The following is a 25,176-nucleotide window of genomic DNA, read 5'->3' as shown; positions in this document are numbered from 1 at the left end:
CCCCAGTCCATGGAGTCACAGAGTTGGACACAACTGAGCATGCATGCACACATTACCTACAATACTAGATCTATGCCCTCAGGCAAGTTACTTCACTTTGCTAATCTCAGTTCTTCACTTATAAGTGAAGATATTAGTAGTATTTAGGGGTTTTTATAAAGATGAGTTAATATGTGTAAAGCAGCTAACACAGTGCCTACTTATATCCTAAGCATTCAATAACATGTTTGCTTTTATTGTCATAGACAACCTGCTAAAAAGTTTGGGTCTCCCTATCCTGGGAAACTTTCCCATGTCCTACAATGCGTTCATTTTCTTGAGACGTCCATCCTCTGTTGATCTTAGAGAATACCTACTGATGGCAAAGGTTTTATTATAATTTGGTTACCAAAAACCTGAACACTTTATCTTCTTCTCTTAAAAATATCCTTGTATTGCTTTTTTTTTTTTTTTCCCATTCTCAATTGCTGGAAAAGTAGGAAACTTTTTAAATATAACTACATCAGAGCTCCTGGAAATGAAAAAGTCAAGACAGAGTGATGTACTCTGGCTTATAATAGATTCGCAGGAGTAGTGTTTTGGCTTTATCGTATGGTTTTGTTTTGCTTGACTAGCAAATGGAGATCCCTGAGCGAACACATTAAAAGTATTTCACCTTGTGATGCTGCCAGAGGAGTCATTCAGTTTTACAGTCTGAACATGTGTGTCGTGCAGTTGATGACTGAGAATCAGATGAATGGCGTATGATTCTCTCATTCCTTGATCGGCTGCATGCTTCTGTTTCATTAAGATTAGTTCTCCTGAGATGTTAAGTCAAGTTTTTCTGAAGGCAGTACATTGTTGAAGTCTCTATCATTGTTAGGAAGTTACCTGCCAAGAACAGATAGCTGCTATAAAAATTTAATAGGTTCAAGAAATGTCTCCATCTAAGTCTAACTTACTGTCAAATCTTTTTTCTTTTTTTTTTTTGGTCTTTCACTGGAATGGGGGAGAGGACCAGGAAACAGAGAAAAGAAAGATCCTGAGATTTATGAGGTTGAGGTTTGCTGAGCCAGCAATGACTCATAAAAGTTGTATTGTTTTAATAATATCTTTCAACTGGAATCATATTATTGTCTCATGGTCTCACTGATCTGAAGTAGCAGTGAGTGCTTGAATCTTCTCTTAATTAATATAAGTTTTTTGAAATGTTTAGAGAATTTTTGTATTCAACTTTGCTTACTTAAATTCAACTGGGAAAAAAGACTGAATTTGGTAATCCATTTTGTCTAAGTAAGATGCTAGACAAAGTTCATCTTTCAGTGGGTTGAGGATAAGTAGGTTGCTTAAAGGAAAAAAAAAGCTCAATTAAGACTCGCTGTGTTTATAAAACAGAAAGCAAATGGAAACTCCTGATGAATTCAGATCAAGGTAATATTTACATGAAAATTTTATGTTTAACCATTTCAGTTGTTTTAGCTCAAATTCAGGGTACTAAGCAAAAAAATACCAAATGGAAAATTATTACAAAATCTAAGAAATGATTTACATTTTGTTCTTAGAAATTACTTCTCAAATGATTTCAAGGACTCTGCTCTTTCAATATATTTCTTTGTTCTCTACTGGCTTTTTCTCAGTCCCATTTGCTGACTCCTCTTTCCTTGATCCTTAAGAGGAATTTTCCTCCAAATCACACCCTTCAGCATATCAGTTTCATTCCTAGTCTACCAGAGGCTTTCTTCATTAGGTAGAAGTTCAGAATATAAGAAGGAAAAAAAGCAGAGTCATGCTAATAAAGGGAGGTGACCCTCATAAACTTTGATATAAATAGCTCTAGAATTCCACGAAACTCAAATTGAAAACTGGTTGTCAGTCTCCATGGTTTCATCCATCCCTTGTATAATTGATGTCATTCCAATCTGGGTTGTTGGTGTAGTGTTCTTTCCAATGCTTCCATTTCACAAGTTCCATGGAAAACTGGGAATCTTTTCCTAAACATTCTGTCACAGTTGTTTCTCTAAAGTATGAATCATACCATGACTTTGTTTGTTTGCATACTTCCATAGCCTTCAGTGAACATAATAAAGCCTAAATTCCTTAACATAGCATTTGAGCACCCACAGAATCCTCAAAATTGATCATACTCCAACTAGTCTCATCTCTCACTGTCTTCTCCCCCTGTTCTGTTTTAGGTGCCACACCTACTTTCTACCTCTATATCCTCATGCTCTACCTACAGTGGTATCTTTTGATTGCTTTCTGTGTTAAAGTATACTTACCTTTCAAGATTATGTTCAAACATCACCTCTGTGAAACTCCATTTCTTGCTTGGTGTCACCTGGGTTTGTATTAACTTTCTTTGTCCATTAAACTGGAAAATTATTCTGAATTATCCATTCTGTCATATACAGCCTTAAAACGTGATATTTAGAAGAAATTTGACATAAATACATTTTAAAGGACTTTGAAGTGAATTGATTAAATTTTACCAAAATCAGCACTGCATGGCAAACTTGTAAAGTTACAGATTTCTTTTTGAGTCATCTGGTGGTTTGCTTCTCCAGGAGGTAGGATTCTCCGATTGATACAGACCAGAACAGAAGATGCTGGCCAGTATACATGTGTTGTAAGAAATGCAGCCGGTGAAGAAAGAAAAATCTTTCGGCTTTCAGTATTAGGTATTTATACAGTTTACAATATTGACTCAATGGCCATGAGTTTTAGCAAACTCCAGTAGATGGTGAAGGACAGGGAAGCCTGGCATGCTGCAGTCTGCAGTCCATGGGGTCACGAAGAGTCAGACATGACGGAGTGACTGAACAGCAACAGAAAAAATAAAATTGTCTTAAACACATTCTGGAAGCAGATTTAACATTTATCTGCAGCTTGATCTTATATTTATGTATTCTTTGGCCCCTGGATTATCACTCTTGGCAAGAATTCAGTGTTATAATGGTTTGTATGTAATCAGTTGGATTAAAATGGCTGAAATGCTGAAATGTCAGTTCACAATTGTACACCAGTGCTCTAAGACTGTGATAACTTTTTTAATGTGAGTGCGTATCTGAATTGTAGAGAGAGAAATAAGTGTCCAATAGATTTTGTTACTCATTGACTTGTTGACATATTTATCTGGATTTTATGATTTACATATAATAAAATTCATTATAATTGAATTTATAACATGTAACTTTATAGTTCATCTTAGAATTGATCAAACAATATGGTAACATTATTCTAGTAAATAATAATGAGAATTTGGAATGTTTTAAAGGCTACGGCTTAATAAAAAAATATAAACATAGATACCTGTAAATAACGAAACTGCTGCTATAATTGTTCCTTTTTCTTTCTTTTTTTTTTAAGTACCACCTCACATCATGGGTGAAAATACATTTGAAGATGTGAAAGTAAAAGAAAAACAGAGTGTTACACTGACTTGTGAAGTGACAGGTAAGGGGCTCCGCTCTTAGATTTTTCCTCAACTCACTGGTTATTCATTGCCTTCACTTACATCACAATTAGTTGAGAAAAATCAAGCATTTGAGATTGAATTCTAGACCAGTATAGGTGGTAGAAATATAGGAAGAAATCTTTTAGATTATATGAAGATAAAAAGGAAATTCTTAACAGTGAAAGAAGAAAGGGAGAAAAGCATGGAACAGAGACAGAAAAAGAAATACATACTGGTCTTTTCTTTCAATTAGGTAAATTGGTTTTTCTTTTTTAATTCTTCTATTTGTGGGTAGGATTTTTCTGTCCCACCTCCTGTTATTTTTTCTTTCCTTCCCTATGTTTGTACCTTCCTTTCCTTTTTACTGTTTTCTTCAAAGAAATAATTTTGGTGAAAGGATAGCATCATTAATAGTTACCCACCATCAATTATGACCAAAATTGTCACCTTTAGTTAACATGTTTGTTTATGATACGGAGAATGGAGATGAATAAAAATGAAAATTCTAAAGCCAATTTTACTGGCTTTCCCCATGAATCATTGTGTTGTATGTAATACAAATAAATCTATGAGAGAACATTTCCAAGACCGTCTCTTTCGTGAAGAGATGACCTTGCAGTTTTAATGGAACAACTGGAGCAGCCCATACATTTTATAGAAAGTAAGAGTTTTAAGGAAGATTCAATTAATTTATTGCTTTGTTGTTTAGATGCCCTATAAGACATTTATGAAAGCAAGGAAGTATTTTCATTTTAGAAAGGCAAATATAAAAACTGTCACATATACTATTATGTAACCTGTTTTCTTTCTTTTTTTAAAATGATGTGGTAACAACTATTGCAAGAGACCAGCTGCCTAAATTTTATAACATCTTATCTTGAGCCTTCTAGCTTCTTCTTAATGTTGTCATTTGGTTTTTAGAAATTTCTTTTTTATTTTTGTTTCATCAAGATATAATTGATATATAATATTGCATAACTTTAAGGTGAACAACATAATGATTATCCACACTCTCACACACGCACACACACCGACTACCACACTGTTAACATCCATCACCTCACATAGCTGCACACTATTTTTGTGATTAGGACTTTTAAGATCTACTTTCTTGCAGCTTTCAAATATACAATAAGTATTGTTACCTGTAATCATGATTACTATCTTGTTATTAGAAGTCTGTGCTTTCTGACCACCTTCACTTATCTATCCCACCTCCAACCCCGTACCTATACGATCACTAATGGGTTCTCAGTTTCTGTGAGTTTGATTTTATTAGATTCCATGTATAAGAGAGATCAGACGTATTTGTCTTTGTCTGTCTGACTTATTTCACTTACGGTAATGTCCTCAAGGTTTATCCATGTTGCCACAAACGTTAGAATTTCCTTCTTTTTCATGGCTGGATAATGTTAATATATGTATATATATATCGCATTTAATGTTAGTATTATATATTGTAGAATAATAGTATTTCATAATAACATTAAATTATGTGTATCGTTTTACATATGTCACAGTAACTTTATCCAGTCATCTATCTATGGGCACTTAGGTTGTTTCCTTGTCTTGGCTATTGTGAATAATGCTGCAATGAACATGGAAATGCAGATGTCTCTTTTGAGATAGTGATTTCATTTTCTTCAGATTGTTGGACACATAGTAATTCTATTTTCAGTTTTTTGAGGAAGTGTGATACCGTTTTCCATAGGGGTTATACAAGTTTACATTCCCTCCAAAGGTGTACAAGGATTCCTTTTTTTCACATCCTCATCAACACTTGTCATTGACTGTATTTTTTAAAAAAAGTTTTTATTGGACTGTAGTCAATTTACAATGTTGTGTTAGTCTTAGGAGTATAGCAAAGTGAATCTGATATACATATATCCACTCTTTTTTAGATTCTTTTCCCATATAGGTCATTCAAGTATTGAGTAGAGTTCTCTGTGGCATTCAGTAGATCCTTATTAGTTATCTGAGTTCTTTGTGCCATGTAGTAGGTCCTTATTAGTTAACCTATGTGATAAATAGTAGTGTGTATATGTCAGTCCCAGCCTTCCAATTTATCCCTCCCCTCTCTTATTCCCTAGTCACCATAAGTTTATTTTCTGAATCTGTGACTCCTATGTTTTTGGTAATAGCTATTTTAACAGGTGTTAAGTGTTATCTCATTGTGGTTTTGATTTGTATTTCCTGGATGATTAGTGACATTGAACAGCTTTTCTTGTACCTGTCAGCCATTTGAATATCTTCTTTGCAAAAATACCTTCTTTGCAAAAATATCTATTCAGGGCCTTTGCCAAATTTTTAATTGGATCCTTTGTATGTTTGTGTGTGTGTGTGTTGCTGTTGAGTTATATGAGTTCCTTACATATTTTGAATATTAACCACTTTATCAGATAGTGACTTGCAAATATTTTTACTATTTTATAGTTGCCATTTCATTTTGCTGATGGCTTCTTTGCTGCATAGTTTTTTAGTTTGATATACTCCCGTTTGTTCGTTTTTGCTTTTGTTGCCTATACTTCTGGTGTCATATCTCAGAAATCATTGCTAAGACCAGTGTCAAAGAGCTTTGTCCCTATGTTGTCTTTCAGGAGTTTTAGGGCTTCAGGTCATACATTTAAGTCTTTGATCCGTTTCAAGTTAATTTTTATGAGTAGTATAAGATATGGATCCAATTTCATCCTTTTGCATGTGAATATCCAGTTCTCCCACCACTATTTATTGAAGATACTGTTTTTTTTTCCATAGAGTATTCTTGACCCACCTGATTGTATATGTATCAGTTTATCTTTCCATTTATAATACTGTTCCATTGGTCTATATGTCTTTTTTTTATGGAATACCTTACTGGTTTGATGACTAGAGCTTTGTAATATAGTTTTAAATGAGGAAACATGATGCTGCTTGCTTTGTTCTTCCTTCTCAGGATTGCTTTGGCTATTGAGGGTCTTTTATAATTCCAAACAAATTTTAAGATTTTTTTTTTCCTATATCTGTTAAAAAAACAAAATGCCCTGGGAATCATCATAGGGATTGTATTGGACTTATAAATAACTTTGAGTAATATGGACATTTTAACAATATTAATTCTTTCAACCCATGAATACAAGATATCTGTCCATTTATTTGTGTCTTATTTATTTCATGAATGTCTTATAGTTTTCAATGTAGGGATCTTTCACTTCCTTGATTATATTTATTCCTAAGTATTTTTTGGTTTTGATGCTATTGTAAATGAGATTTTTTAAAATTTCTTTTGCAGATAATTTGTTGTTAGTGTATAAAATGCTACTGATTTTTATCTTGATTTTGTATCTGAAGCTTTACTGAATTTGTTAATTAAAGCTAACAGGTTTTTTTTGGTGGAATCTTTAGGATTTTCTCTATAATCATTCCATCTACAAACAGAGACAACTTCTTCCTTTCCAATTCTGATGCCTTTTCTTTTTTTGTGTGTGGTTATCTGGCTCAGATTTCTAATACTGTGTTGAATCGGAATGGTGAGGGTGGGCACTCCCATCTTGTTCTTGGTCTTAAAAAAAAACTTTTACTCTTTCACCATTCAGTATGATGTTAGCTGCAGAGTTGTTATATGGCCTATTTTATATTGAAGAATGTTCCCTCTATATATGATTTGTTGAGTTTTTTTTTTTTACCATGAACAGATGTTGAATTTTGTCAAAAGCTTCTGTGCATCTACTGATAGGGGTATATGATTTTTATCTTTCATTCTGTTGATCAGATGTATTATATTTTTTGTGTGCCTTGAACCATCCTTGCATCCCAGGGATGAATCCCATGTGATCATGGTGCATGATCATTTCAATTTAATGTTGAAATTTAATGTTGAATTTAATGTTGAATTCCATTTTCTAGTGTTTCTTTTTTTTTGAGAATTTTTTTGTGTGTGTGTGATTTTTTTATTTTTTTATTTTTATTTTTTTATAAATTTATTTATTTTAGTTGGGGGCTAATTACTTTACAATATTGTAATAGTTTTTGCCATACATTGACATGAATCAGCCATGGGTTTACATGTGTTCCCCTTCCTGGACCCCCCACCCACCTCCCTCCCCATCCCATCCTTCTGGATCATCCCATTGCCCCGGCCCTGAGCCCTTGTCACATGCATCGAACATGGAATGGTGTTCTGTTTCACATATGATAATATATATGTTTCAATGCTATTCTCCAGAACCGATTCAAATGTGAGAATTTTTGTTTTTGTATTCATCAGGGATATTGGCCAGGGATATTGGCCTGTAGTTTTCTTTCTTACCTGACTTTGGTATCAGAGTAATGCTGGTCTTCTCAAATGAGTTTGGGAATGTTCCCTTGTCAATTGTTTAAAGAGTCTGGGAAGAATTGATATTAATTCTTTTTAAACATTTGGTAAAATGTATCACTGAAACCATCTGGTCTTAGCTTTTCCCTGTTGGGAGGTTTTAGATTTCTGGTTTAATATACCTTACTAGTAATTGGTCTGTTTAAAATTTTCTGTGTTTTCATGGTTTAGTCTTGGCAGGTTTTATATTTCTAAGAATTTATTCATTTTCTCCTAGATTGTTCAGCTTGTTGGCTATAGTTTTGGAGAGTTCTTATGATTCTTGTAGTTCTGTGGTATTAGTTGTAATGTCTCCTCTTTCATTTGTAATCTTATTTATTTTGATCCTCTCTCTTCTCTCTCTTTTTTTCTTAGTCTAGCTAAAGGTTTGTAAATTTTATCTTTTCAAAGAACCAGTTCTTAGTTTTATATCTTTTCTGTTGTTTTCTTGTACTCTATTTCATTTATTTCTGCTCTAATATCTAATTTATTTCCATTTAAGAATGCCATTTTTAACTTCTTAGAAGACTGGTCTGGTGGTGGTTTTTGTTTTTGTTTGTTACTATCAGCTTTTGTTTGCTTGGGAAAATCTCTTATTCATATTTTGTCAGCTTTAGTATTCTTGGCTGACAGGCTTTTCTTTTTTTTCAATATTTAGAGTATCTTAGGCCATTCTCTCTTAGCCTTCTAAGTTTCTTATGAGAAATCTGCCTATACTCTTATGGGAGTTCCCTTGTATGTGATGTGTTGCTTTCCTCTTACTGCATTCAAAATTTAGTTATAATGTATTTAAATGTAGCCCTTTTTAGTTCAACCTATTTGGGATCTTTTGGGACTCATGAATATGAATGTCTATTTGGGGAAGTTTTCAGACATTATCGCTTTAAATATACTTTGTCTTCCTTTCTCCTTCTCTTTTCCTTCTGGGATTCCCATAATGTGTATATTGTTTTGGTGATAGTACTTCGTAACTCCTGTAGGCTTTCTTCATGTTTCTTCATTCTTTTTTTCATTTTGATCCTCTGATTAGATAATTTCAAATCTTCTAGTTCACTGATTATTTCTTTGGCTTGGTCAAGTCTGAAGTGAGGCTTTCTTTTGAATTCTTTAGTTCGGTCATTGTATTCTTTAGCCCTAGGATTTGTTTGTTCGGTTGTGGGGTTTTTGCTTTTTTCTTCATGGTTGCTATTTCTTTGTTGAATTTCTCATTTTGTTCATGCATTATTTTCTTAATTTTGTTTACTAGTCTTCTTTAAGAGGATTATTCATAGATCTCCACATTTTTAGGGTCAATTATTTTGTTCTTGGAGCTTTATTAGTTTCCTATGAAGAGTCATGTTTAACCAATCCCTTGCAGTAATTCCAGACTTTAAAAGTTTGCTTCAGCAGAGACAGTTCTTCACCATGCAACTCAATTTGGGATTCTGTCTGGGTCAGCTGGTAGCATGCTTGCAACAGATGGGCCTTTCTGCCAGGGTCTCTATGTGGGTGAGGCCCACCATCTCGTCCTGGGATGTGAGGTCGGGATGCAGAGTGCCATGTGTGCTACACCCAACAGTTAGGTGAACCTGTGAGCTTGCTTTCCTGCCCTATTAGGGCTTTAGAACAGACTTCATGGCCAGTACAGTGGAGCCTTAATGTATCATCCTAGTCCACTTTCCTAACAGAACTTGTTTTTATCGTTTTACATATTCAAAAATAAAAAATCTGAGCAATTTAAAGCAGTATTTTTAAAAGTCCCATTAAAAATATGAAAGGTATTTTTTCTAAAGGCTATAAATATTAAAGGAATAATACTATGTATTTCTATCTTTCTACCTATCTATATATCTATGCTAGAATCCTGGTATAAACACAAAATACCTGCTTGTTGAATTGTTTAATTAAACGCTTTCCTTATTTGCAGCTTTCCCTCAAAAATATAAAATCTTCTTTAGAAATTTAATATGCATATAAAGGTATTCATGAGTAACAATTTTAGTAAAAATGCATGCTCCATTCTTTTTTAAATGTATTTTATTATGAAAATATTTAATTATAATAGCCTAAGGTATGGGGTGTGTGTGTGTGTGTGTGTGTGTGTGTGTGTGTGTTAGTCACTCAGATGTGTGTGACTTTTTGCAACCCCATGGACTGTAGCCCACCATGCTCCTCTGTCCATGGACTTCTCCAGGCAAGAGTACTGGAATGGGTAGCCATAGGGATCTTCCCAGCCCAGGGATCAAACTCAGGTCTCCTGCATTGCAGGCAGATTTTTTACCATCTGAGCCACCAGGGAAGCCCAAGGTATGGTATAAGTTTAGTTAAACACAAAGACTAATATAACTATTTCACTTGTAGATTTTTAAAATATAAGCATGATTATTATTGTAAATTTGCTTATGTTTGCAAATTTATTTTAAAATGAATAGCTATTCCATTCTTTTAGAATTGGAATAATTAGAAATGGAAATGAATGAAAAGTGCATCCCTTTATTTAATTTTGTATTGGAGTATAATCCAGAGAAAACCATAATTTGAAAAGATACATGTACCCCAGTGTTCATCGCAGCTCTGTTTAAAATGCCTCCTTTTAGTTACCAATTGTAGACGTGATAATTAGCCAACTCTCAGAAATGTCTTTTTGTTACAGGGAATCCAGTACCAGAAATAACATGGCATAAAGATGGTCAGCTCCTCAAAGAAGATGACACTCATCATCTTATGTCTGGTGGCCGTTTACTTCAAATTACGAATGCCCAAGTGTCACACACTGGAAGATACACATGTTTGGCTTCTAATACAGCTGGTGACAAGAGCAAAAGTTTCAGTCTTAATGTGTTGGGTAGGTATAAGCATTGCTTCACATCTTGAAGAATCAGTCATGGCAACAAGTTCAATTCTCTTCTTTTATTGTTGAGCTAATATTTCTACCTGGACCAAAGCTTGTGTACATTTGCTTGTTTTCTTTCATTATTTAATTTATGCATTCATTCATTCCATTTGGCATACCTACCATTTCCAGGTACTGTGTTTTGTACTAACCACAACTATGAATAATATATACATTAAATAAACAGTAATAAAGGAAAAACAAATACTGGCCAAAGAAAAGCAGGTCAACAATGAAAGGGATTCAACGTGAGATATTTTTATCATCTCTTTGGGGGATTCTGCCATTATTGGTAATTGTACATACTGGAATCTCTGTTGGTAACTAAGATGAAGAATAGATGTGGACAAGCACATCGAAATTTTATGCTTGCTCATGAGTGATAATGAATTAACACAATCCCTTATGAGGCTGAAGGGTTAAAACAGCATTAAAATGCTTTTATTTTAGAAGTGTGTTTCCTCTGTCTTAAAACACATCCTCTCTTCTTCCCTTTGCTAACTTATATAGCAGTACTGGGGGCTGCTCCCACTGGGGTGAGCGACTGCTGTAGGTTTTCTTTTCCTTCACGTAACATGCTGCTCCTCTGTTTTTATGTGTGTTTATCTGTGTTGTTTGCTAACTCATTAATACCTAAAAAAATCTTAGAGGGTACTACTGTGCAGTAAATTACCTGGAAATTGCAAATTTTGGTTTTTTACCATTTGATTAATGATTCTTTTTCCTAGACAGATTCCCTCCCCTTGAGATTAATATGCAATGTGTAAATTCTATACTGAGTCAGTGATGAGCTGTGAAGATTCCTAGGTTAAAATGTACACTGAGAACACAAGTGTAGGTTTTAAATCTCAAATGGCTTCCATCTCATTTAACACAGATCAGTTGCACATTTGAATATCAAGCCCTTTGAACTCAAGAAAAACTATACCATGAAAATAGATGGACTAAGAATGGTGAAATAACTGTACATTCAGTTTCTGCAGCATTAAAGTTATACTTATGTCTCAGGAATAATATTAAAATAGAGTCCAGATTTCTGCTCACATTAGAAATTTAAAATGCACCACCTAAGTATATTGCATTTGATTACTGATATCAAAACATGTTTCATTCTACTAAAAAAAAACTGACTATAATTTAGGATGCAAATTTTTGCAATTTTTTTATTTCTTTACTTGTATGTTGTGATAGTTACTAGCTAGACTAGTGGAATAGCTAGTCTCATACAGGATACAGTCCTCAAGCAGCTTACTGTCTAGTTGAGTAGAAGAGACATGTAGGCCAGAAAAGTTAAGTCAGAATACTGAATAATGTATAAGTAAGTGTCAAATGAATACTATATATAAGTAATAATTATATAAAATATAAGCTCCCTAAGGCAAAACTGTTTTTATCTTGAAAAAATATACCCCAGCACCTAATATGTTTTGTATGGATCAATAACAGCAAGAGTTTGTGAACCAGTTGTCCTGTAACAAACTCATCTTCCCTGCATGCCCATCAGTGTTTGAAAGTCAAATGCCCTGCCCTGGATTTCCTCCCCTCTGCTGTAGCTTGTTGCTTCTCTTAGAGCTCTAAATTCCTCATGACCCATTCCTCCCACCACTGATTGACCTCCCAGAACTGGCCAAATCCTACCCCTGTCCTCTGGAAACCGGATTTCAAACTCTTTCCAGCTCCTTGCAGTAATTGAACTCTGACTCTTCCCAAAAGACATCAGCTCCCTGGGGATTCTCTGCAGTGGAGATCACTTATTGTTTATCATAGGCATCTCAAGTTATATAATCAGACTATATTCCTTCCTCCACCTCCTACCCGCTTCCAGGTTACTGATTTCTTGCCATTCTCATTGTTTCATTGAAGCTGAAGGATCTGAATCAAAGTCTTCTTTTCATCAACTTCATATAAAGTTCAGTTCAGTTCAGTCACTCAGTCATGTCCAACTGTTTGCAACCCCATGAACTGCAGCATGCCAGGCCTTCCTTCCATCAAGTCCCAGAGTCTACCCAAACTCAAGTCCATTGAGTCGGTGATGCCATCCAACCATCTCATCCTCTGTGGTCGCCTTCTCCTACTGCCTTCAATCTTTCCCAGCATCAGGGTATTTTCCAATGAGTCAGCTCTTCGCATCACGTGGCCAAAGTATTGGAGTTTCAGCTTCAACATCAGTCCTTCCAGTGAATACCCAGGACTGATCTCCTTTAGGATGAACTGGTTGGATCTCCTTGTAGTCCAGGGGACTCTCAAGAGTCTTCTCCAACACCACAGTTCAAAAGCATCAATTCTTCGGTGCCCAGCTTTCTTTATAGTCCAATTCTGACATCCATACATGACTACTGGAAAAACCATAGCCTTGACTAGATGGACCTTTGTTGGCAAAGTAATGTCTCTGCTTTTTAATATGCTGTCTAGGTTGGGCATAACTTTCCTTCCAAGGAGTAAGTGTCTTTTAATTTCATGGCTGAAATCACCATCTGCAGTGATTTTGGAGCCCAAAAAATAAAGTCAGCCACTGTTTCCACTGTTTCCCCATCTATTTGCCATGAAGTGATGGGACCAGATGCCATGATCTTAGTTTTCTGAATGTTGAGCTTTAAGCCAACTTTTTCACTCTCATCTTTCACTTTCATCAAGAGGCTCTTTAGTTCTTCTTCACTTTCTGCCATAAGGGTGGTGTCATCCGCATATCTGAGCTTATTGATATTTCTCCCAGCAATCTTGATTCCAGCTTGTGCTTCTTGCAGCCCAGCATTTCTCATGATGTACTCTGCATATAAGTTAAATAAGCAAGGTGACAATATACAGCCTTGACATACTCACTTTTCTATTTGGAACCAGTCTGTTGTTCCATGTCCAGTTCTAACTGTTGCTTCCTGACCTGCATACAGGTTTCTCAAGAGGTAGGTCAGGTGGTCTGTTATTCCCATCTTTTTCAGAATTTTCCACAGTTTATTGTGATCCACACAGTCAAAGGCTTTGGCATAGTCAATTAAGCAGAAGTAGATGTTTTTCTGGAACTCTCTTGCTTTTTCGATGATCCAGCAGATGTTGACAATTTGATCTCTGGTTCCTCTGCCTTTTCTAAAACCAGCTTGAACATCTGGAAGTTCACGGTTCAGGTATTGCTGAAGCCAGGCTTGGAGAACTTTGAGCATTACTTTACTAGCATGTGAGATGAGTGCAATTGTGTGGTAGTTCGAGCATTCTTTGGCATTGTCTTTCTTTGGGATTGGAATGAAAACTGACCTTTTCCAGTCCTGTGGCCACTGCTGAGTTTTCCAAATTTGCTGACATATCGAGTGCAGCACTTTCACAGCATCATTTTTTAGGATTTGAAGTAGCTCAACTGGAATTCCATCACCTCCACTAGCTTTGTTCATAGTGATGCTACCTAAGGCCCACTTGACTTCACATTTCCGGATGTCTGGGTCTATCTAAGTGATCACACCATTGTGATTATCTGGGTCGTGAAGATCTTTTTTGCGCAGTTCTTCTGTGTATTCTTGCCACCTTTTCTTAATATTTTCTGCTTCTGTTAGGTCCATACTCTTTCTGTCCTTTATTGAGCCCACCTTTGCATGAGATTTCCCTTGGTATCTCTAATTTTCTTGAAGAGATCTCTAGTCTTTCCCATTCTATTGTTTTCCTCTATTTCTTTGCATTGATCACTGAGGAAGGCTTTCTTTCCTCTCCTTGCTATTCTTTGGGACTCTGCATTGAAATGAGTATATCTTTCCTTTTCTCCTTTGCTTTTCGCTTCTCTTCTTTTCTCAGCTATTTGTAAGTCCTCCTCAGCCATTTTGCTTTTTTGCATTTCTTTTTCTTGGGGATGGTTTTGATCCCTGTCTCCTGTACAGTGTCACGAACCTCTGTCCATAGTTCATCAGGCACTGTATTAGATCTAGTCCCTTAAATCTATTTCTCACTTCCACTGTATAATCATAAGGGATTTGATTTAGGTCATACTTGAATGGTCTAGTGGTTTTCTAATTGGTTTTCTTCAATTTAAGTCTGAATTTGGCAATAAGGAGTTCATGATCTGAGCCACAGTCTGCTCCCGGTCTTGTTTTTGCTGACTGTACAGAGCTTCTCCATCTTTGGCTGCAAAGAATATAATCAGTCTGATTTCGGTGTTGGCCATCTCGTGATGTCCATGTGTAGAGTCTTCTCTTGTGTTGTTGGAAGAGGGTGTTTGCTATGACCAGTGAGTTCTCTTGGCAAAACTCTATTAGCCTTTGCCCTGCTTCATTCTGTACTCCAAGGTCAAATTTGCCTGTTACTCCAGGTGTTAAGTTAAAAGTTAAGGCTATTTAAGTGTGTATATTTGCAAGTTCCAGTCTACCCAGCCATATTTCAGTGTTTTACTCTTTCTTTTCCCAGAGGGTGAATTATCCTTTTGGTTCACAGTTACTGCTTCTGCCCTTCATCCTGTATCTTGTCCCCCTTTTTTGGTCTGTCAGTCATACTCACTGTCTGCCTTACCTCCAGCTACACCTTCTGTTGTCTCCATCACTTCACATAGTCAACACTCTGTCTTGTCCCACTAAAAACAGGCTTCTGCCCACACCATTCTTGATACTACTGTTGTAAGACTAGCTGTTGTTAGATCAAACATTGTTCAATTCTTATCTTAATGTTTCGATCCCTTAATGATGTGTCCCTTTCTCCGGGACACTGCCCTTCCCTAGTTATCCTTGCACACTTTGGTTGCTCTCTTTCTCCCCCCTTTATGAACTCTTACTTAATCTATCTCTTAAACATTAGGTCCCCTTATGATTCATCCTTATTTCACTGCTCATTTTACTCTGGTCTCATCAGGTAACAAATTGAATTTCCAAAGGTTTAATTATCATTTCCTATCAACTGGAGAGTTAAAAATCCATACCTATAACCCAGATATTTCTCCCAAGGTTCAGATTTCTATATACAATTGCTTGTTGGAAATTTCTACCTGGAATTCTCACAAGCAATTAAAATTTAAGATAGTCAGACTGAACAAACCATCTTCCCCTCCTGAATGTGAAGGTCTTTCCATATTTTCTCTTTGTTTCTCAGTGCAGTTTACCTAGGTTCTTTCCTAAACAAGAAAATTGGAAATTACCTTTGACTTTGGTTTCTTAACCCCTTAAATTCTATCAAGTCCTGACAGTTGGTTTTCTAAATCTTTCTTTAGTTGCCCCCTCCTCTCTGTCCTTTCTGCACTGCTCTAGTTCAGGCCCTCATTATTTTTTTTTTTTTACAAAATAATATTTCTGTTTATTCTCAGAAGTTTCAAACCTCATTCAAACTGTTTTTAATCACCAAGATAATAATTTTTTTAGATTTTTAGCAGCAATACTAGATGTCAGAACACATGGAACTATATCAAAATTTTGAGTGAATATAAATTAGAAATCTAGCATTCTATTCAGGAGAAGGCAATGGCACCCCACTCCAGTACTCTTGCCTGGAAAATCCCATGGATGGAGGAGCCTGGTAGGCTGCAGTCCATGGGGTTGCTAAGAGTCGGACACGACTGAGCGACTTCACTTTCACTTTTCACTTTCATGCCTTGGAGGATGAAATGGCAATCCACTCCAGTGTTCTTGCCTGGATAATCCCAAGGACAAGGGAGCCTGGTGGGCTGCCGTCTATTGGGTCGCACAGAGTTGGACACCACTGAAGCGACTTAGCAGCAGCAGCAGCAGCTTTCTACTCATGCTAATTCAAACAAATAGAATCAAAATGTCATAAATTTTTTAGCTAGGCAAAATTTCATAAGTTTTCTAAAAAATACATATTATATTATACATACTACATATATATATGGACTTCCCAAGCGGCTCACCAGTAAAAAGTCTGCCTGCCAATGCAGGAAATGTAAGAGACATGAGTTTAGTTCCTGGGTTAGGAAGAGCCACTGGAGAAGGAAATGGCAACCCACTCCAGCATTCTTGCCTGGAAAATCTCATTGACGGGGGAATCTGGCGGGCTATAGTTCATGAGGTCACAAAGAGTTAGACATGACTGAGTGGGTGCACACACGCATGAAGACACACACACACACACACACACACGTATATATATATATATGAAAGCTTTTTTGAAAAATACAAATGCCCAGGTATTGCTTTGTTTCCTCCAAAGCTCCACATATGTTTCTAATGAGCTACCATGTTTAAAAACAACAGGACTACATGGTGATCTTCTACTTTTATCTAATGTTTTTCACTTTTTCTATTTCATATTTAGTGCTCCCATTTCATTTAGTTTATGTTTTCCAATTATTCTGTCTCTTTTTTTCTTTTGATGTTCTTTCTCATGCCTTTACCAAGCGTAGTAGAAAAGCTTTTGTTATTTTTTATGGAACAAGTGTACCTATCTTTCTCTTGTTTCCAAACTGACCCCTTTGAGTCCAAACTCTGTATATTTCCTATATTCTCTGTATATTTCCTGCTTGCTCCTCACTGTTTACACTACTCTGCTCCCAATATGCTCCCGCCTCCTTTCACCTTTCTCTTCTTTCATCTTCAAACCAGTACCGGTTCTTTGAGGCTCACTTTGAAATCTGCCCCTTTAGGTGATCTTCCCTGATGAGAGTCCTCTCATAGCCCCGCACCTCAGATTGGGTTGGATGCTCTTCTGCCTCCGTATATCCTGTACCACGATTTCCATGACTGTCCATACTGCAGTGTGTGGGATTCCCTCTTATGTGTCATCTCCTCCATTACTCTGTGAGCTTTTGAAGGTTCTCACTGCTTTTGTGTAGAATGATAATAACCAATTGTTTCTACAGTTGTTAGGGAATAGAATTATGCAAATAAGTACTTACGGAAACTTAGAACTGTACAAATAAAAAGTCCCTGAGTCTATTTCTTGGACTAAGTTTTAAATCTTTTTCAGTATCGCCTATAATTGCTGGTGTTGATAGTGATGGCAGCCCTGAAGACGTCACTGTTATCCTTAACAGCCCCACATCTTTGGTCTGCGAAGCTTATTCGTATCCCCCAGCCACCATCACCTGGTTTAAGAATGGAACTCCTTTAGAATCCAACCGAAATATCCGTATTCTTCCAGGTAACTAGTTTACTTCAGATAACGAAGATGTGTTTGTGCTACCTACTTTTATAAAAAAAAGATAACGAAGATGCGTTTGTGCCACCTACTTTTATAAAAAAACAGAATCATTGTCTATTTTTATATAAACACTTATGTTGTCCATGGTGGTGTACTATTGCTATCTTATTTTTTAATTTTATCTCTATATCTTGTAATCTAGGATAATAAAATTATGTTTTGAAAGACCAATAAAGTAAATAAAAGGCAAATAAATAAATACTACAGTGTGATTAACTGCTTAAATATAATGTGAAATACCAAAAAGGGTAGAAATTCACTTCTTGTTGAATTGAACCTTGAAGGTTAGTATTTAGATTGGCAGAGTTTGTTATTCCTCATTAATACTTGGAAATATGTATGAAAACAGAAAGCATTTAAACGTATGATCACTGACTTTAAGAAATTTATAGGGTTAATACATGTGAAAGGAAGTTCATTAATGATAGGAATCCATGGATAATCATGGATTATGAATAGTCATGTTGTGTAATTGCTAAGTCATGTCTAAGTCATGTCTGACTCATGTCTGACTAAGTCATGAGTTGCTAATACTCATGTTGTGTAGTTGCTAAGTCATGTCTGACTTTAAGAAATTTATAGGGTTAATACATGTGGAAGGAAGTTCATTAACGATAGGAATCCATGGATAATCATGGATTTTGAATAGTCATGTTGTTGTGTAGTTGCTAAGTCATGTCTAACCTCGTGGACTGTAGCCCACGTAGCTCCTCTGTCCATGGGAATTCCCAAGGAAGAATACTGGAGTGGCCTTCCATTTCCTTCTCCAGGGGATCTTCCTGTCCCAGGGATTGAACCTACATCTCTTGCATTGGCAGACATTCACAGGATGATTTTTTATCAATAGTCATAGAGTATAATAAATGAGGTAGTGACAAGTTTTATAAGAATGAAAAAAGCAATGGCCACCATAGGCTGAAGTGGTCATGAAATGGTTTGTCATAGCCAAAACTTGAACCAAACCTTCAGGAAAGTTATAGAACTTTGTTGGTTGGAAATGAGTTAGGGGAGATTTCAGATCCATCAGAATGACTAGTGTGGGAAAAGTACAAGGTAAGAATGCCCTGTCTACATGCAGGCAATAATAAACATACTCCTTATCTCCCTCCTGAGTAGACTGTGTACACAGGTATATATGTCAGGGAGGAGGGCAGGGAGGACATAGATCAGAAAGGAACATTGGAGTCTTGTTTTGAATGCCTAGATTTAAGAGTTTTGACTTTAGTCAATTGAAAATCAGTGAAGATTTTTAGGAAGAAAGATTATAATGAAAAACTGTGTTTTAGGGACTTCCCCGGTGGTCCAGTTGCTGACTCCACAACCCCAATGCAGGGGGCCCAGGTTCAATCCCTCGTTACGGAACTAGATCCCACATGCTGCAACTAAGAGTTCGCATGCAGCAAGAGCCAGCCCAGCAAATAAATAAATTTTTTTTTAAATAAGCTGTTTTAGCAAAATCAGTCTTTACTGATAGGCCAGGTAGATGAAAGGAAGAAGATGACTAAGGCAGAAGACCTATTTGTAAAGACACATGTACACCCATGGCCGATTCATGTCGATGTATGGCAAAACCCCCCACAATATTGTAAAGTAGTTAGCTTCCAATTATAATAAATTAATTAATTTAAAAAATGCTAAAAATAAACTTAAAACCCTATTTACAGTGTGTGCAAAGAGGCAGGGGAGGGTCAGAATGAGTATGGGGTCATTACCACAGCAGACCACTGAGGACTTACCAATCTATATTGTATTTTGTCCATCTGTATTGTACTTTGTTTTGTCTGTTGTAGAATCGGCATAGAGTAGAATAAATAGGTTAATAGTAAGAACTAAAACTTGTGGTTGTGCAAACCCCACTGCCAGTGTGACTTCAGAGATTCTTTGGTGTTCTGTTGCTTTTCAGGAGGCAGGACTCTGCAGATCCTAAATGCACAGGAGGACAATGCTGGGAGATACGCTTGTGTAGCCACTAATGAGGCAGGGGAGATGATAAAGCACTATGAAGTGAAGGTCTACAGTAAGTTCTGAAAGAACACTATGTTCCAAGTTTTCTCCAGGTTTTCTAACTTTTTCAATTCTTTTTTTCATTCTGGGTTCATAATCATTTATATTCATCATTAAAGTTGATTGTTAATGCAACTCTGTTCATTAAGATGGAAGTTGAATTAAACATTGTGCCCATGACCTCAATTGCTTCAAGATGTGAAAAGTCCACTGAATCTGCTCACTGACATTTTGGAGAACTTGTCAGTAGCACTTTCTTAAGTTCCTCTTTTTTTTTCTTATGAATTACCCTCTTCTGAATTTTGCTGTGTAGAAGTACTTTCATGCTCAAAACCGTTCCTTAAATATACATGCTTTATTCAGCAGCCTCAGATGAGTTTGTCAGTGCCTTTGGGCTGATCCACTGTACACTGATTTATTTAAAAAAAAAAAAAAGAATAGTACTGTTAATAAGGACTACATTTGAAGATTTTTTTTTTTTTTTAAAAGGAAAAGCATCGTTTAAATTATCTTTTGTTCATTGAATAATTCCCCTTAGGAACTAATAAAATGCATTTTATGGGTTATACTCAGGCTGTGTTTGGGGACCCAGAACAAACTAAACTAACTATTTTGTGAAGGATATTAACCTCACTGGCAGTATTACAGTGATGAGGGGAGAAAGAACATTTTCTCCACATTCTATGTCTGAACACTGCCATTTCATAAAATGCTCAGTTGGGTCCTTGATGAAAGGAGAGCATAGCAAGTGCCTAAGTTATTTCCTTGTTTTCTTAAGTGGTTCTCATTGTGATTTCCATGGCATTCCATTTAAAGAACTAATGTTTGGGACCTCCCTGTCAGTCCAGTGGTTAAGACTCCAAGCTTCCACTGCAGGGGGCACAAGTTCAACCCCTGCCCAGGGAGCTAAGATCCCACCAACTATGTGGCATGACCAAAATAAAATAAAATTAGATTGCGCTAATGGTTGCACAACATTATAAAAAAAATTAAAATAGAAAAAATTTTAAAAAGTAAAAGAACTAATGTTTAATACTTTAATATTCATGTTTATGCAGTTCCACCCATAATCAATAAAGGGGACCTCCTGGGGCCAGGTCTTTCCCCTAAAGAAGTGAAGATCAAAGTAAACAACACACTGACCCTGGAGTGTGAAGCCTATGCGATTCCTTCTGCATCTCTCAGCTGGTACAAGGACGGACAGGCCAGTCAAGTTTTTTTCTTTTGTTGATGGTTTTTTATAGACTAAAATGGTCAATTAAATTAAAAAAACAAAACACCCAGACACAGGTAACTCAGAGAATCAATGTGAGCTTAAAATTAGAACAATCCCATGCTCCTGGAGTATAAAATTGCAAAACCACACACAAAAAAATTGAACCATATTCAGCAGTTTTACTATTATTTCATCACTAAAAAGTTTGAAGGACTGTTTTAATATACACTAGCGATTGTCTTTGAAAATCCAGCCACCTTGCCACTGGTGAATGATTTTTGTGCTCTGTGGTTTTTCAAAGTAAACTTTGTGGAGAAGAAACACAAAAACAGTGCTGAGTCAGATTAGAATGATCGGTATAACACAGGTACTAAATATACTCAGAACTTTCTCTAGACACCTTTAACTCTTATTCAAAAGGGTAATATTCCTAACATTTCAAGATGAAGAAAAAAAGCTAAATGTGATGATAAAGTGCCCAATACAGGTAACTAGGGCCTTGGAAAGACACATCCTTCAATTATGTAATCTGACTTTCAGACCACACACTAGTTCTCATTCAACTTACTTCAACTTACTTCTATGCATGTTTTAAAAACATGTGCTAGTGTTTTAAGACCAAAATAGATTTTTTTTAGCTGCTGTTAACAGTCTGCTTAATACAGATGTGACATAGCTAAGCTGATGTTTGTCCTGTTTTACACATAATCAACCAAATAGTCAGTCAAATTCCAATTGTAGATGTTCAGGTCAGAGTCATAATTTAAGATGCAGAAAGATATAGATTTATTTTTTTCAGATCACAGATGGATTTTGCAATCCTGGTGGCCAGAAAAAAAATCATCTCTTGTAAAATAAGCAAATTTCATCTGGAAACCATTGCAAAAGGAAAAATATGGGACTCCCACTGTGTTCTGTTTACACTTTCTTTTCTGACTACAAGCACGCTTTACGAACAATATCAATTCTATATGAGTTTGCTTGGAATCAAATAATTCCTTTCTCTTTTGAAATGTTATTATTTTATTTTTAATTTTACCTCAAACCTTTTCATTCCTTGCATTTTAAACACATGCACACATATACATATATACACATAAAAATTTGATAAAATCTAGCAGTTTACTAGGAATAGGGCAGTTTTTCTTAAGTTTTATAATGAACAGTTAAACTAGTTTCACATCTAGACTGAAATTGAGCCTATTATGATGCTTTAGTTAAATTGCTAAATTTCTCAGGATTTGCAATTGGTCCCCTAAAATGTGTACAAAAAATACTGGTTTTGGTTTATCTTCCATATCTTCCCTTCTGCTAGTTCATTTCTCAGATCAGCAACACTGCTTGAATAAAACAGTGCTCTTGAGAAAAAGCCACCAAAATATCGGCAGCATTAACCACAATAAGTTTTGATAGAATCTATGTGTTTGTTTATTCATGCTCTGAAAATTTTCTTTGACATGGAAAGTTTAAATTATACTATTTTTATATGTGATGTTAATAATGGTTCATTGCATCCCAAATTATTTATTGAGCATATAGTATTTGCCAAACACTATTTTAGATCCAGGTGATACCACTATGAAGGTAAGAGAAAAAAAATATCTTTGCTTTTGTGGAGTTTAGGGGGTAGGGAGGAAACTAAACAAAAAAGTATAATACACAGTGCTTAAGGGTGAATGTTATAGAGAAAATTCAGTCCGAAAGAATAGGAAGTATGAGGAGTATGATCTCCTGTTTATCTACGGAAGACCTCACTGATAAGGTGATATTTAAGCTGAAACTCAAAGAAATTGAAGGAAGCAGACGTAAGATATCTGAGAGGAAAATATTCTAGAGGGACTAGCAAGGGGCAGAGGCCCTGAGGCACTTGGCTGGAGCGCAGCGATCAATGGAAACACGAAGGAGGGTGAGAGCAAAACATGAATGGAGGGTTGGATCATATAAGGGCTAAGGTGGCACAGTGGTCAAGAATCTGCCTGTTAAATGCAGGAGATGCAGGTTCAATCCGTGAGTTGGGAAGATCCCTTGGAGAAGGAAATTGCAACCCAACTCCAGTATTACTGCCTGGAGAATCCCATGGACAGAGGAGCCTGGCGGGCTGTAGTCCATAGGGTCGCAGAGAGGCAGACACGACTGAGGGACAGCAGACACACAGATTATAATGCTTACAGACCTATTGGCCTTATACTGATGGAAAGCCTCTGGAAAATTTTGAACACAGGAGTCAAATGATCTGACTTAAAAGATTTTTGAAAGATTACATTGGCTTCTTTACTGGTTGAAGAAAGAGGAAGTCCAGAAATGAATTTATTGCCATTGTCCAAAAGATAGAAGTTGGTTGCTTGGATGAAGGTGGTAGCAGGATGTGAGGGAAAGAGATAACTCAAAGGTTTTGCATGAAATCTCTGGGAGAGTGAGATTAGGTGGAAAGAAGAGGTTCAAGGATTAAGCCCTGGGGAACTCCTCCGTTTAGAGGTTGTGGGGCAGGGAGTGAAGTGTCCCAAAAGATAAGGAAATAAAGTTGTCAAAATTAAGACAAGTTAAACTGTGTTAAATACCACTGATCAAGTAAAATAAAGACTGAGAAACTGACCAGCAAATTGAGCAACATGGATGTCACTGATGACCTTGACAATGTCGTTTCAGTTAAGTAGAAATGATAAAAGTCTTATTGCAGGATTCAAGAAAAGATGGAGAGAAATGGAGATAGGAAATGTAGGAAACTTTTTAAAGTCACTGGCTATAAAAGAGAACAGAAAAATATGGAGTTAGGCTGCAGTCTAATGAAGTGGGGTTTTTTTAAATTTATTTATTTGTCTATTTTTTTACTTTGCAATATTGTATTGGTTTTGCTGTACATTGACATGAATCCGCCATGGGTGTACATGTGTTCCCCTTCCAGAACCCCCCTCCCACCTCCTTCCCCATCCCATCCCTCTGGGTCATACCGGTGCACCAGCCCCGAGCACCCTGTATCATGCATTGAACCTGGACTGGCGATTCATTTCACATATGATAATTTACATGCTTCAATGCCATTCTCCCATTCTCATCCCGCCCTCGCCCTCTCCCATAGAGTCCAAAATACAGTTCTATATATCTGTGTCTCTTTTGTTGTCTCGCATACAGGGTTATCTTTACCGATTTACTAAATTCCATGTATATGCGTTAGTATACTGTATTGGTGTTTTTCTTTCTGGCTTACTTCACTCTGTATAATAGGGTCCAGTTTCATCCACCTCATTAGAACTGATTTGAATGTATTCTTTTTAATGGCTGAGTAATATTCCATTGTGTATATGTACCACAGCTTCCTTATCCATTCATCTGCTGATGGGCATCTAGGCTGCTTCCATGTCCTGGCTATTATAAACAGTGCTGCGATGAACATTGGGGTACACGTGTCTCTTTCAATACTGGTTTCCTCGGTGTGTATGCCCAACAGTGGGATTGCTGGGTAATATGGCAGTTCTGTTTCCATTTTTTTAAGGAATCTCCACACTGTTCTCCATAGTGGCTGTACTAATTTGCGTTCCCACCAGCAGTGTAATAGGCTTCCCTTTTGTCCACACCCTCTCCAGCATTGCTTGTAGACTTTTGGATAGCAGCCATTCTGACTGGCGTGAAATGGTACCTCACTGTGGTTTTGATTTGCATTTCTCTGATAATGAGTGATGTTGAGCATCTTTTCATTGTGTTTGTTAGCCATCTGTATGTCTTTTTTGGAGAAGTGTCTGTTTCGTTTTTTGGCCCGTTTTTTCAGTGGGTTGTTTATTTTTCTGGAATTCAGCTGCAGGAGTTGCTTGTATATTTTTGAGGTTAATTCTTTGTCTGTTGCTTCGTTTGCTATTATTTTCTCCCATTCTGAAGGCTGTCTTTTCACCTTGCTTATAGTTTCCTTTGTTGTGCAGAAGCTTTTAATTTTAATTAGGTCTCATTTGTTTATTTTTGCTTTTATTTCCAATGTTCTGGGAGGTGGGTCATAGAGTATCCTGCTGTGGTTTATGTTGGAGAGTGTTTTGCCTATGTTTTCCTCTAGGAGTTTTATAGTTTCTGGTCTTACGTTTAGATCTTTAATCCATTTTGAGTTTGTTTTTGTGTATGGTGTTAGGAAGTGTTCTAGTTTCATTCTTTTACAAGTGGTTGACCAGTTTTCCCAGCACCACTTGTTAAAGAGATTGTCTTTTCTCCATTGTATATTCTTG

General features: G+C 36.4%; 1 protein-coding gene across 1 annotated transcript in view; it reads left to right on the top strand.

Annotated features, from left to right (window-relative positions):
* Positions 1–25,176, top strand: part of HMCN1 (hemicentin 1) — a 521,571-nt gene that overhangs the window by 354,636 nt on the left and 141,759 nt on the right. The window contains exons 47-52 of the mRNA XM_081492191.1: positions 2,544–2,657; positions 3,346–3,432; positions 10,396–10,587; positions 17,518–17,691; positions 19,655–19,768; positions 20,814–20,959. Coding sequence (XP_081348317.1) covers positions 2,544–2,657; positions 3,346–3,432; positions 10,396–10,587; positions 17,518–17,691; positions 19,655–19,768; positions 20,814–20,959 — 827 coding nt within the window. The remainder of the gene's footprint in view (positions 1–2,543; positions 2,658–3,345; positions 3,433–10,395; positions 10,588–17,517; positions 17,692–19,654; positions 19,769–20,813; positions 20,960–25,176) is intronic.

This window comes from Giraffa tippelskirchi, chromosome 5 (genome assembly GCF_054371585.1).
Source record: "Giraffa tippelskirchi isolate mGirTip1 chromosome 5, T2T-mGirTip1v1.2.pri, whole genome shotgun sequence".
NCBI lineage: Eukaryota > Metazoa > Chordata > Mammalia > Artiodactyla > Giraffidae > Giraffa > Giraffa tippelskirchi.
The sequence above is the reverse complement of the archived record's forward strand: the minus strand, read 5'-3'. Positions and strand labels throughout refer to the sequence as shown.